We start from the raw sequence: 14,202 nt of genomic DNA, 5'->3' as shown, positions 1-14,202 counted from the left end.
AACATTATTGGTCAGAAAAATTTTAAATATGTTCCACATATTAAATAAAAAAATTAGTATCATCACTAAAAGTATCTTGTTTCCGTCTTCATTAATATTTCAGCTCTAAAGAATATGTACTACTTGAGCTTCTTTTCATGTTCTATGAACTCTCTGTAGCTTTACTTAGTGTGGTTTTGGTGACCTGCCAATGAATGGCATACAATAGGAGGTGCTTTGCCAGGTTTTGAAACCAGAATTGAAGATGATGGGCATATATTCATGGCCTTTTCTTTTTGAATCATGGTACCTTTGAAAGGACGTTTCTGATGCTACATCTGTCTCTGTTCAAGATAGAAGGCCTCTCATTGATCTTTATTTCATCAAGAGCCTGTAACAAATGAACATAATTTCTTTTATTGAAAATGGGAACTCAGTTACATATTGTTAGTCAGTAGTTGAGTCTATGGAGTTACAACATCCATTAATTTCTTTGGTGGGGAAGGCTATTTTGTCTCAGTTACACAAACAGTATCTTTCCTGAATATGTGTTAATGTTTTAAAAGTCAGGTTGTACAATTAAGACGTGTTGCTATTTGGATTAACAATAGACTAGCCTGTATTAGCGTCTTTACAAAACTGCCAGTCTTAAACAATAGTTTTAATCATTTATGGCTTAATTTTAGTAGAACGTAGCTACTCTCATTTGTTTATATGCATGCCTAAGGTTTCCCTCTAACAGAAGAATTGAGTAGTGGTGCTAGAGAACTTATGGTCCTAAAGCCTGGAATATTTATTCTCTGTCCCTCTAGAGATAAAATTTTCTCACCCCTGGTTTAGAAACAACATAATTTGATGTCCTTGGATTCTGATTTTAAAAAAAAACATGAAAATAACTAGTCAGTTTTGCTATTTCAGGGAATGGTGAATATATAAAGGGAATGTCTCTTACATTTTCCAAGGGATAACTGTAAAAGATTGACATGAAAATCCATAATAATTTTGCATAAAAGAGGCTGTTGAAAATTATATGATTTTTTTCCCCAAAATATTTAGTTTTTATTTTGTAACATTTAGCAGATACCTTCTTTCTGGATGGTTCACATTATGAATTAGATTAAAATAATTAAAATGTACTATTTTTATACTGTATTAATGATGTCTCCTTAGTTGTCTCTGAGACGGAAATTTTACTTAAAGAGCTGGAACAAATGCTACAGCAAGCATTAGAGCCCACAACACCTGATGGATATGAAGAGGAATGTGGAGAGGAAATAAACATGGAAGAAAAGGTAGTGTTGATAGTTGTTATCAGGCCTAAATAGAAACTTCAAGTTCTTTAAATGACAGAAATTGTTCCTGAATGTACTTTTTAATTATATGGAAAACTTACTTTACTTCGAAACTTTAGCGTTGGTTATCATCAGATGAATAATTAAGTAGTAGCCTGTTAGAAATCAGAGTGCATCTATCAGTTTTTGAAAAAATACCTGTGTTTGAGCAAAGGTATTTCTTGGTTTGTTTTTTTTTTTTTAAATCCTTGGAGTTGGAATGAAGAAAAGGCAAAGGGAGGCTCACTATGGTTCTCAGGTTGTCACTGCAGGTGGACCTTTTTGCTGTTGCCAATCTTTCTAGCTTGGAGAAGGGGCCAGCTCAAGAGCAGTTTGTAGGAATAGCTGTCTTGTCTGGCTCACCCACAGTAACAACCTCTGTAAGGCCAAACATCATTATTAACATAGAATTTTTCACTGGAACATGTTTCGTCATTCATGTCAATTTTTGTTTTCTTTTGGCTAACTGCTGAGTTGAGAAAAGCCATATGTGCTTTCCTTATCAGTACTCAGCATATCAACTCCACATCTCTTTTCATCAAATGGTGTGGTTTCCTATGAGCTGGTCACTTATGGGTGACTGTAACCTATTTGCTATCTGTAAATCGTAGACCTACAGACAATAGCTCATACCACAGGGGAGGCCAGGGGCAGGCATAGGCCACAGTTGATCCATTATGTGACTAACTCCATGGTGGCATCAGGATAACTGCCTGTGATGCACATACTAATATCAACACATATACTTTGATGGCATGAGTGTCTTGCATATGGTCACAAAGCTCCCTTCTCTGTTCCTTGTAAAACTTTATCCCCCATTCCATCCCACTTTCCAGACCATGATACTACCACTGTCACAAGATCTGCTATTACTAGCCTGTACCCTTTCAATACATGACACAAGAACCTCTGCTCGAGTAGCCTTCCTAACCTGCTCCACAACTGTTGTGTCCCTCATCACATTTCCAACCACAAAGAGGCAACAAAGTTTCTGTCACAACAAAATGGGAGGTCAAAATCCAGGTCATTAATACCAGTTGGTAGGAACATCAGTGTGGTAGGTATGAGAAAATAAGTCTTAAGCAGATGGCAGTACAGCTGTTCCCTAAATAGTTTAAAAGAAAAATGGCGGCCCTCCCTGGTGGCGCAGCGGGTTAAAGCACAGCACTAAGAAGTTAAAGCCACTTCTGCATAAGTTCGATCCCCGCCTGCCCCGGAGGTGACCACATGGCGTGGCAGACCTCTCCTGACCCGCCCGCTGCTCCCCTCAGCAGTGTACTTCATCGCTCTGCATGTTCTGCTTCCCACTCTGTCTTTGGTGAAGCCTCTCGCCGCCCCTGAGCCTCTGGCCTATACCCCAGTTCTGTAAGCACAAATAAATAAATCTTTAAAAAAAAAAAAAAGAAAGAAAAATGGCACCAGTCATATATCCCTAAAGGTCTGTCCCACTCATGCACACACCTAGATATAAGGGTGCAAGGAGGCTTGGAGCAGTGACTGGAATCTAATGTCTGTGTCCCAGTCCTGCTGCTGCCCTCGAGGGTTGTGTCACCTGGCAGAGGTGCTTATCACTTGTTTCAGAGGATTGATTTGAGGGCAAAATAAAACAAACCAGAACTATTGTGTGGAGTGACAACTGAGGTTAGCTATTATGGAAGAGAGCTGGCAATGGCAGGCACTGGAGAAAATAAATACAAAGATATTCTTACTTTATCTCTTCCCACATTCTCACACTTTGAGAAACGACCTGTCCCCATGTCTGTCTGTTTTCAGATACAGAAAGAGGTGGTTTGTGATTGGTGCAGTGGTTACACGCTTTGTCAGAGGGTGCATGATTGCTCTCAGTTGCATAACTTCAGATCTTCGATAAGAATATAAAGGGGATCTTAGCACCACTTTTATTGAGTTGGAAATCAAGAAAATGAACAAAATTTACAGTGAAGGAGGAGCTCAGTGTAAAAGAAGAAAATAAAAAGTTAAAAACTCTTACTGAGTTGAAAAACATGATAGTTTTTGAATCAGCACCAGGGATACCAGCTTGTACCTCAGTTTGCATGGGCCCAGTACGTGCAGTTTTTCCACCACTCCTGTTGTTTAAAAAAAAAAACTTGTTTTATTTAAAAAAAAAAACCTTTTAAGAACAAGATCTATAGACATATATCTTATATAAATATAGTTAGTATATAATTATTCTTTTGTTGCAATTGCATGTTTTGTTTGAACACCATATGGTTTTGTGCAATATTTTTTCAGTTGTTGCAGTTTGTCTTTTCAAAAATTCAGCCAGGTTGATTTTTATAGAGGTATCCTGGAGCTTTTAGAGCCACAGAATTGGCTTCTACTTTACCATTATAACTAGTAACATGATAGAACAGAAAATTACTTCTGATTTTTTATTTCTTGAGGTAAAATACATAGTTTTAATACATCACCAGGAAGGAGCTTGCCTTTTGTCTCAGATTCTTGTAATATTTTACGCTTTCAAAAGGCATTTAGGAATTGTAAAAATTAACCACTTTAACTTGCTGGCAGGCAGGTGAGTGCCTCCTGCTGACTGGTTCATAAGCCACTGCACACTGAGTTTTGTACGTCTGGCATTCACACCAGGCTCAGGATATTTAGAGCCTTGTTCGCTTTAAAATGAGGGGAATAGCAGTGAAACCAACTATCAAAGCTGTAGTAATTTCCAGTTTAAAGTAAAAAATGATTGCCTCAGGAATTTTTTTTCCCTTTCTTTTTCTAGTTAGTAGGAAAAATTTACATGCTTCTGAAGTTAACTCCACTAAAAACTGGAGATATGTTTTGTTTGTAGGAGAAAGTGACCTAGTAGAACTAAATACATTGAAAAGACTACACCTGATAGTTTTAAAGTCCTGAGCATGTTTATTCGCTGAGCAGATATTGTTTGACTTATTTTCAAAGTTGTCATTTTGATGATGTTGTCATTTATTTTACATAGGAGGTTTCAAGTTGATTACCCTCAAACATTTAGGCTAGTACAACATGAAAAAAGTATAAACACATGGATAATCAGAGTTTATTTCTCTTTGTTATTGAAATACTTTGTGTTTTTTTTCCCCCCAGTATGGTCACCATCTTAATTTTGTTCTTCTTTAGTTATATTAATACTGATTGACATACCCTGATGTAGCAAACAGTGGGAGAGAATTAATTTCAGATTTTTATAAAATTATCTGAATAGATTTCCCTAAGTATAGTTGTAATACTAGCTACTATAGTGTGAAGAACCTCCAATTAATAGATGAAAATTATGAGTCCCCTATGAAAAAAAATGTATCTGAATAATTCACAAACCAGATAATGCATATACAAATAAGACAATTTACAGAATAATTGTTTGTATTAGTAGACACATTTTTTGATGAGTGAAAATACTTGTATAAACTACATGTATATTCTCTCTCTTTTTTTTTTTTAAGATTTATTTATTTATTTATTTGTATAGAACTGGGGTACAGGCCAGAGATGCGGAGGGTGAGAGGATTCACCAGAGACAGAGTGGAGAGCAGAACAGGCAGATCAACGAAGTACACTGCTGAGGGGAGCAGCGGGCAGGTCAGGAGAGGTCTGCCACGCCATGTGGATCTCCTCCAGGGCAAGCTGGGATCGAACTCATGCGGAAGTGGCTTAAGCTTCTTTGTGCTGTGCTTTAACCGGCTGCGCCACCAGGGAGGGCCCTATTCTCTTTTTTTTTAATGGGAAATTAATATCAACTTTAATGAAACTAGAAACTTGCAGTTTTTTACCAGGGTCCTTTCCCATTAAGCTAGAGTAAGCTATTATTCATATGCAATGCAGATGTTTATAAGATGATTACAGAAAATGTGACTGACACAATTTGAAATTATATTCCCTATAATACTAATTTTGGGAATAAATATTGAAAAGTCACAATCAAGTGATCACATTTTTCCAAATCATAAAATTAAAATAAAGTACATGTATAGTTGGAAAATAGAGACAGAACCAAAATAATAAGTAACTATTAAAAAAAAACATTTATGATATATTATGCTTTATTTAGGGATCATTATTTGACATAACATAACAGAATACTCTTTATAATTGCTATGTTTGAAGAATTAGCAACTACATTCTGTTCAAAGTAAGTAAACCTGATTTTCAAGTAAATTTGGTGAAGTTCTGATATATTGTGTGGTTATTTTCACAGTTACCTAAATGTGCTCCTGAAGCTCCGGTAGGCAGCCCATTGGAAAACCACTGTGAAGAGAACTGTCTTGTGATTGATGGGATGACGTTAAAAGCTGGAGAATGTATTGAAAATATAACTGATAAGTTTAAAGAAATAGATGCTTTGATGTCTGAATTATAGAGTACTATAGATAATTTCAAAAGTTAATTATAAAAAACCTTTGCATCTTTATACTTTTCCAAAGTCAAAAACTTCAAAAATTTTAGTGAAATAGATATGTGTGTGTGTGTGTATATATACATATATACATATATATATACACACACCAATGTTAATATTTGTAATAACTTTCTACTTTGTATTTTAAGGATAGCTAATGTTTTAAAAGCTAATCAAATGATAGTAATGTTAGTGTTAAAAGTTAGAATTGAAGAAATCCTGACATTTGCAGTTGTTGAATTTTTAATGGTTTATGAAATTTACTTCATGAACACAAGCTTTACAATGATTATTTCCTAGACCCTTTAGTAAAATGTAGCTAACTGTTAAAATGGCTGTCAGGCTCTTGTAATCCTTAGAGATAATTCAAATCTAATAAACTTAGAGAATGTATATTTGTACTGAATTAAACTATTAAAACATAAAAGGAAATAATAAAAAAAAGGGTTGTATAATAGAGTTGGAGCTTTTCTTAAAAAAAAAAATGTCAATGCATTATTATATTGGAAACAACCATTTCAACCATAGTCCTCAAAACTGACTCATTAATGGAGTCTGTGCAGGCCTTTGTAAGATCAGAATCCTGGACCTTTCCTCATAGAATCAGTATCTTTGAAGGAGATAATATGAAATGTAATTAAAAATATATATGGAGATTAGTTAAACACATGTACTATAACAAATTCAAGTATAGAAAAATAAAAAGTACATCATGCAATAACACCATTCCCTGAGTTCTCCCCTGAAACTCTATTCCTTATGGAGTCTCACGAGTAGTTTTAGAGGATGTTGTGAAAGAGGAAGGGACACCCAGAACAGTTGGGATAATGGGGTGTTTCCTGGGGCCTAAGGACAGCATCTCAGGGAAACAGGACCTAAGATGTCTGGAGCTGGCAGGTGTGGCTACGTAAGTATAGAACAGGCTGTAAAGTCTAATTCACATCTCCAAAGCAAACCAGGTTAAAAGTCAGTCAAGTTTCTATTAGTGCAATGACATGCAAATTGGGTGGAGCTATTTGAGCAGTAATTGATAATTGAATAATTGAGTGGTGGGTGACAGCCAGCTTGGTCCAGTTTCTTCCTGGCAGTGGATTTATCTGGGTGGCCTCTGCACTGTGCTTTTTCCTAAATTCAAAGGGCTCTTTTTTCCTTTCTTTTTTCTCATCTTTTCTCTTCTTAATATTTTTTTTGCCACTGTCCTCTGGGTGGCAAAATTTTTAATCTTGCCATCAAAATGTGCATTCATGCTCACCCATTTCTAGTTTCAATTATGGCCCTTTCTTTATTCCCATCTCATTCCTTGGGGACTGGAAGTGGGGGAAAGGCCTTCCCGGCACATAATAACAGAGACCAATAATAACAGAGACTAAGCTTGAAGAGAGAAGAAAAAGTTAGAAGAAATGGCATTTGGGAACTGCTATTAGTTCATTTTGCTGGAGTAATCTGTGATGATGAGAGGATAGGCCTCTCATCTGTGTGCACAGTAGAGAGGCCAAGTTAAAGGTTACTAAACAGTGGGGTCTCCTGAGATTTCAGAAAGACCACACCAGCAGCAGTGCAAAGAATGGTGTTAGAGGGAATAATACTAAAGTCATGGGACCAGTTAGGAGACTTCAGGAATTTAGTTGTGTATTACGAGAGCCTGAATTATGGAGGTGCTGTGATGGAAAGAAGTGGGTACATTCAAGGTAAATTAACATCAACAGGCTATTATGATTTGTAGATTGAAAAGAACTAGAGACAAAGGGAAAAACGGTCTGGACAGCTCTAGGTTTCTGGCATTCACAATGCTGTTCATTTAGGTAGAAATACATACAGATTAGACATGTGGTATAAATACCAAATGTGGGCCATCCTGTGTGAGTTCAGTAGAGATTCTAAGCTGCCCATGCTTTGACAAAAGCCTGCATTTTAATGCCACTCTAAGAACCAGGAATAGTCCCTTGCACAAGCTTAAATTCTAAGTGGCATAAGACAATAAAGGCTAGGTTCTCTTGTTTTCTTGCAGCTGAATTTATTGCACAGAAAAACTCTTCCTGTTTTTCTTGGCAGTATGATTGGTATATTTACAATTCAGGAGATCTTTTTTTAAATTTATATATAAATTTAACATCATTTTTCGTATCAATTATAATCTCCGTGGACTTCTCACCACCACTTCATCCATTTGCCATCACCAAATCAGGAGATGCTGAGGATGTAATTGATCCCTTTTGTTGTTGCTGTTACTGCTTAGAATCACTTACAAGGTAAACTACAGTTAGTTTTGAAAGACTTTATCCACAATTCAATATTTAATATAAACCCCTATCTATAAACCCTAAAGCCCCTGTTGGTGGAATAGCCAGTGTTCATGAAAGTCAGATTCCATAGGTTGTATCATGTTGGGGATCGCTAGAGGACTAACTTTCATACGCAGGAAGCTTTCACTTCACATTCACGTCAAAAGCATAGAAACACAATATACATTTATTGGCAGGAATCTGCATTGCAAACATACAATTCAGTTGGTGGTAAAGAGGAGGGTAATGAACTTCTTTTTTAAAAATTTATTTATTTATTTAATAAATATAATAGTTTATTTTTACATCATTTTGTGCATTTTTTTTCATCTCAATTGTAATCCCCGTGGGTTTCCCATCACCAAGTCACCCGTGTGCCATCACCATAGTCCTGTGCACATCCCTCCCCCCCCCCCGTTTGATCCCATTCCCCACTCCACCCCCACAGAATGGCTCTGGTATGTGACTGTTCAGTAATGAACTTCTTGGCAAAGCTCTGGAGACTGGCACCTGGCATGGGCAGGGCCTGCCTTAGTGAGTGATGGTACCCGTCAATCTGCAGCCACTGGAGTGGGGGGGGATGCCACTTCTCAGCGCTAGGGGTCCCGGTGTCTCTCCGCAAACTTAGGAGAGGGTTTCAGAACTGTGGGCATGACATCTATCAGCATCTAAAATTGCTTCAAATTCAGTGCCTATATTTATACCACTTTTCAGACCACCTGTTAATTTTAATTCAGGTAGAACCTCTGTGCACAGCCAGGCTTTTATCTGTTCTTGCCTTTCACGTGTCTGTTTATAAGTATCTTCATAAACAAAATGATTGCTTTTTAATTGATAACTTTAAGTGACTGCCTCAGTTGTCCCCCTCTTTTCACCAGTCAGGATCATCATGAAGTCAATTAACATGACATTTCTACGGGATCATTACAATATCAATATATGTGACAGCAAGATACTAAAATTTCTAGACTAAATTCATCTCTGCTATGTATTGAGTTAAAGTCTGGAATTTCCACTGAAGTCTTTGTTCCTTTGAGCGGCTCAAAATGATTCTGGGAACAATAGTTGACTTTGTCTGCAGAGGACTGTGATTATTGTTGGCTCAGAGCATTTATCTTTGACTGTCCTGCCAGGCCTCTCCTGTGGCTGATGGACTAACATACTCCTTTCAGTAGAACCTAAGGGGACACGTCTGCATTGTAGGACTAGGACATGGACTGTGTGATGAGCTGATTTCCAGGGCAGGCCTAGAGATGGGTGGCATTCTATATTTATACACAAATCCTCATACTAGACCCAAAGTAGAACATCATAAGGGAATCATATCTGTTCACCAAGGGAAGATGAATTTTAAGTACTTGCGTTATTCCAACTTTGGTTTGTGAGATAAGGCAATATGTCAGGGCCTTCTGGCCAACTATTTCAGTTGAAGTAAAAGTCCCTCTCTGTGCAATGTAAGGAGTGGCTGACATCCTCTTCAGAAAGCTGGTTCAAGCCCTCCCAGCTTGCAGCCTCCACAATTTATAGAAGATCTGGACATACCAGAAAGTAAATGTCTAGTTAGAGCTACAAACCCTGGTTTGTGCACCAGCCAAACCTGCTCTGTTTCCCACATTCCAGGAAGTTTCAGTCCATTTGCCCCATGCTCAAAGTTGAATATATGCAGAGATCCCCTGTGACAAGAGTTAGCTCTCTCTTTATTGGAGATGAAAATGTGTGCTTTTGGTGGGTTAGTCTCTTGTCACTAGTGGGAAATGCACACACATACTTGTAGTATTCACTTGTCTACTACAGTCTTCGACTTTCTAACTCTGCAAAGGTGGGTAATGGGCCATAGATAGTTAATTCTTCCAGTAAGAAATTGAGGCACTGTTGTTAAGCTCTGTAAATTAGTCGAATCTGTGGAAAATTGGGTGTTAGGTCTTTGTGTGAGAACTTTGCATTCATAAACTTGAGGTACTCTCTGTAGTGCTTTTGACAGAACCAAATCATACTACCAGCAAATAGTAGTGTTCTCTTCTAGATTTTCCACTCCATAGAACATTTACTCAAGGCACTTGAAGAGACAAAGGTGAGATATTAAAATCCTAGAAACAGCCAACTCCTGTGGTGCCATTTCTCTCTATAACAGGGTGCCAAGAGGAGATTTAGACGGTGCAAAAAAAAATTCTAAGTACTTTTTTAGTACGCTTGATACATCTAAAGCAATATGAGTTCTTAAAAAGTTGGTTAATATAGATAAGTTAGACCTTAATTCCAAATGGGGCATGATATACCCACAATTCTAAATATTGGGATTTTTTCCACCCACTAGTTGGTTACATGGGTATAATAAGCACCCAAAGTAGTCAACAACATTAATAAAAAGGTGCACAGAGGGGAAAATTATTCCCAAGGGGGGAAAAAAAACTTTAAATATGTATAGTAAAGTTCTAAATGTGTATAGAAAGAATCTTTTTTTAAAAAGAGAGCTATGTTATTTAAAAAAAAAATGGTAGTGGGGGGAATCTGTTGGCAAGCAGCCCCAAGTTGTTTGGTTAGAAAATAAAATTGTTTCAAAAAAAGAAAAGAAAAGAAAACTGTTTCTTATCAGCCTCTTGAGACAGGAAAAGATTCTATAAGATAGAGTCTGGGGACAAAGATAAAGACCAAGGCAGAGGTGTTTGATTATAACAGATAAGACAAAGACCAGCCCCAGGTGTCTTGCAGGAAAACATAACCTCAGGGAAAAGATCTAATACGGGGTGTGGCTATAACACTGGAAAATATTACCAGATGACTTTTAGTAGATATTTAAGTAGGACAAAAGCTCAAACTCATATAAAACTTGAAATTTTATAAGATGGTACTTATTGTGACCAACCTGGATAGAAAAACATGTTTTGAAGAAAATATGAGCTGCAATCAAATACATAGAAAATCCACCAAGTTTGTAGAGAAAGTGATATTGTCACTCTGAACTAAGAGAATCTGAAATTATGAGAAAGTAAGAGACTTCGATCTCCTAACTTTCTCTATATGGGAAAAAGGAGGGGGAAAATTCTTGGACACCAAAAAAAAAAGGTGTAAGTTTCCATAGCCTCCTCAGAAACAAATAAGGAAGATGATGGAAAATGATGTCCTTTTGAGGACAGAGCCAGGATCTCCAGAAAACAATGGATGGGATCTCCCCTCCTAAACACAATTGCTACTTTTCCTTCCCTTCTCTTAGGACATTTCCTACCCCATGGCATGGAAACTCGCCTATAGAAATTTCAAAATTACTAAGGAGCAACTTTCCTGTTGTTGAATGGGGATGTTGGCTGTGATTCTCCTGCCCATTTTACACTGCTGGCGGACAGGCCTGCAATTTGTCTTAGTACATAGGTTCAGTTCACTTGTAGACAAGCTCTAGATAGATCACATTGTGATTGGTGTAACTTCGCTTGTCTGTTGCTGAGGATGGTAATGGTTTTCATAGTGGAGGGATGTGAGAAAATGGCCAAGGGAAGTGAGACATAGTTGACTGATTGTTGAGTCCAGCTCTTTGTGTCTTCCTGCACTGCATCCATTGTCACGGCCCTATCATGAGAGCTCATCAGTCAGTACCTTTGGACGTTGAATGTTTGCCTCTTGCTGTGATCAACAAAATGGGGGCTGAGCCAATGGTGGTAATTTTTAAGAAAAAACTTACTTTCTTTTTCCCTCTTGTCCCAATGCCATTGCACTGAGAAGAGCATTCCCCAGCAAACTGTCTGGTTAAGGGTGACTGAAAGATCCAGAAGATACAGACCAACAGACCTGCAGCATGAAGCAGAGTTGCCCCTGTAAATTCATGGAATAAAGGATGGCAGATTTAATCCTCTGAGCTTTGGAGTGGTTTGTTACACAGCATTATTGTAGCCATAGTTAACTGATACACTTGGTATCAGTGGTTTCTAGGCTTTTTGGTCCTAGGGACGATTTTACAGACCAAATGCGGTGGCAGATTTTCATTTGTTTCTGGCTCTGGGTAGAATTATAATCTAAATGTTTCTGGGCCTTCGGTATTAGCTGGAGGCTTTCTGCTCAGTAACATTCCCAACTTTGTCTGGATTGAGCCCAGAACAGCTGCTCAACTGGTGGGGTATGGCACATTCCTTTCCAGCTCATAGAGTTGTGTGTTGAGTTTTAGTGTAAACTGCTTCATATTGCTCTATGAAGGAGGCTCTCTCTCTCTCTCTCTCTCTCTCTTTCTCTCTCTCTCTCTCTCTCTCTGTGTGTGTGTGTGTGTGTGTGAGAGAGAGAGAGAAATAAAACACCAACACCATCAATATGTCACTAAGTGTTCATAGGAGAGAGTCTCTTCTCCCTTTTAAGTATTTTTAGACTCCATGATAATCACAAGGTAGGGGAGACATAACCATCCTGGTGGGATGTCTCATTTGACCAAAGTGTGCATGTATTTCTATCTTCTGTTCCTCATGACTTCCTTAGCAACTGAGTATTGTATCATGTGGTTTTGACTTCAAAAATCTTTGAGTCTAGATCTAACCTACTCATTTTTATTAAAATCATATAACCAGTTGAAGGAAGGGTCAGAATTTGAGTCTATTTCTGTCTGACTCCAGGTCTCATACTCTTAATTATTGTTGGTATTGTTTAATAATTTGGTTACTAGCTGGGTGGTGATGCTCTAGTTTCCTCATATGGAAAATGGGATGGAACTGTCCACCACAACCATTGTGAGGAATAAATGAGACATTTGATATTACAAACAGCACTTTGAAATTTGCAGAGGGAAAGAAACTGCTGACAAGAGATGTGAAGGTGGCTATGTCCTCCCTTGTGTGGTGCTTACAACTTTGTAATGGAAGAATGTTAGCAAATATAGGAGATCCTCAAAGCAGAAGTGCATATGAAAAATTGAAAACAAAAGGGCATGCTTGTCACAGAGAGCTAATTGCAAAATTCCTCAGTGTAATGCCTTTGGGTTCAGGTGTCTCCTGCCAGAGGTGACAAGTCACCTCAGAGTCCAAGGTCAACAGGTTGCTTTTGGCCTGGGCTGCCAACAGCTAGCTCCTTTCAAGCCCCTTCTTTTTTCCCTTGTGAACTGCAAAGGCCAGACATTGACAATGACACCAGATTACAGGGACTAAGAGCTTGTGCCAGCACAACAGTGTCATACCCCAGGCTCTCCTTGTGACCACCACCATCTTCCCTCCACTTGCTGCTTAGTTTCCTGGCTGCAACCCATCACACTATTCTTCCATACCCTACCCCACTATGGATGAAGCCTCGATGTGGGGAGTACACAGGAGAGAAGGTTGCAAGGACTCGCATTGTAAGTAATGCTTCTAAGAGAGTCGGCAAACCATTGGAGCTTCTTCACCACAGAGAGGGTCGGTGTGTGGTTCTTCAGGGTAGGAGCTGGTGAAGATGCAGCCTCCAGCTCCTGCCCACAGTCCTCACCTCTTCCATGGTTGCCTGCCCCCCATTTGGCAGGGCTAGAGTGGACATCACCACCAGCCACTTGATCTAATGAAGGTCTGACTTCTTGTCAACAAAGGAGAGCTAGTGTGTGAACATACAGCGATGTGTCCAAGCATAGATGATTTGGAAACTGGAGTTCAACTTAATGAGATGATGTGTTCATTGCTCATGTATTAAGTACTAGGGCAGAGATGTGAAAGTGAAGGAGAGTGAAATGAATTATGAAGACATTTCATGCCAAAATACACATGATGTCTATCCCCAGGGTTCCAGTATTATGTGGAGCAAGTTGCTTTAGCCTCTCTGTTGCTCACTTTCCCTATCTGAAAGTTGGGATGATGGTGAAAACACTAATAACAATGCTCCTCTCCTAGAGTGCTTGAACAGAGTAAAATGAGTTAAGACACTCAAATCACCCAGCAAATTGTGTGGCATTTGCATGTTGTGCAATCTCATCACTGTTTTACAGTTTTGCTGAGGAGACCCCCCTCTAAGTAATCCCTGATTGGAAGACAGGATGGACTGGCTGGAGGGGATGAAGATCGCTGGCTGAACAAAGTGCTAAGGTGGAAAGAGCAGGAATGGCTACCCCCTAGCCCTGGGTAGGGGAGATGGAGTCCCTAAGGCTTTTCCTTCCCCCTGCAAGCCTCTGCGGCCTCCCCTGCAACTTCGCTTTCTTTCATCACCCACGTGTGATAAGTGTTGTTGTAAAAAAGCGCTTGGGAGCATGAGCACGAGGCATGTGCACCTGTCAGCACAGAGGCCC

At 38.7% G+C, this 14,202-nt stretch overlaps 1 protein-coding gene across 1 annotated transcript in view; it reads left to right on the top strand.

Moving 5' to 3' along the window:
* Positions 1 to 5,664, top strand: part of ZCWPW2 (zinc finger, CW type with PWWP domain 2) — an 85,302-nt gene extending 79,638 nt beyond the window's left edge. Inside the window, exons 8-9 of the mRNA XM_012732070.1 lie at positions 1,150 to 1,271; positions 5,503 to 5,664. Of these exons, the coding sequence (XP_012587524.1) occupies positions 1,150 to 1,271; positions 5,503 to 5,664 (284 nt within the window). The remainder of the gene's footprint in view (positions 1 to 1,149; positions 1,272 to 5,502) is intronic.
* Positions 5,665 to 14,202: the final 8,538 nt, after the last annotated feature.

This window comes from Condylura cristata, unplaced genomic scaffold, assembly GCF_000260355.1.
Source record: "Condylura cristata isolate star-nosed mole 26May11 unplaced genomic scaffold, ConCri1.0 scaffold00033, whole genome shotgun sequence".
NCBI lineage: Eukaryota > Metazoa > Chordata > Mammalia > Eulipotyphla > Talpidae > Condylura > Condylura cristata.
This window is presented reverse-complemented; position numbering and strand designations above follow the sequence as displayed.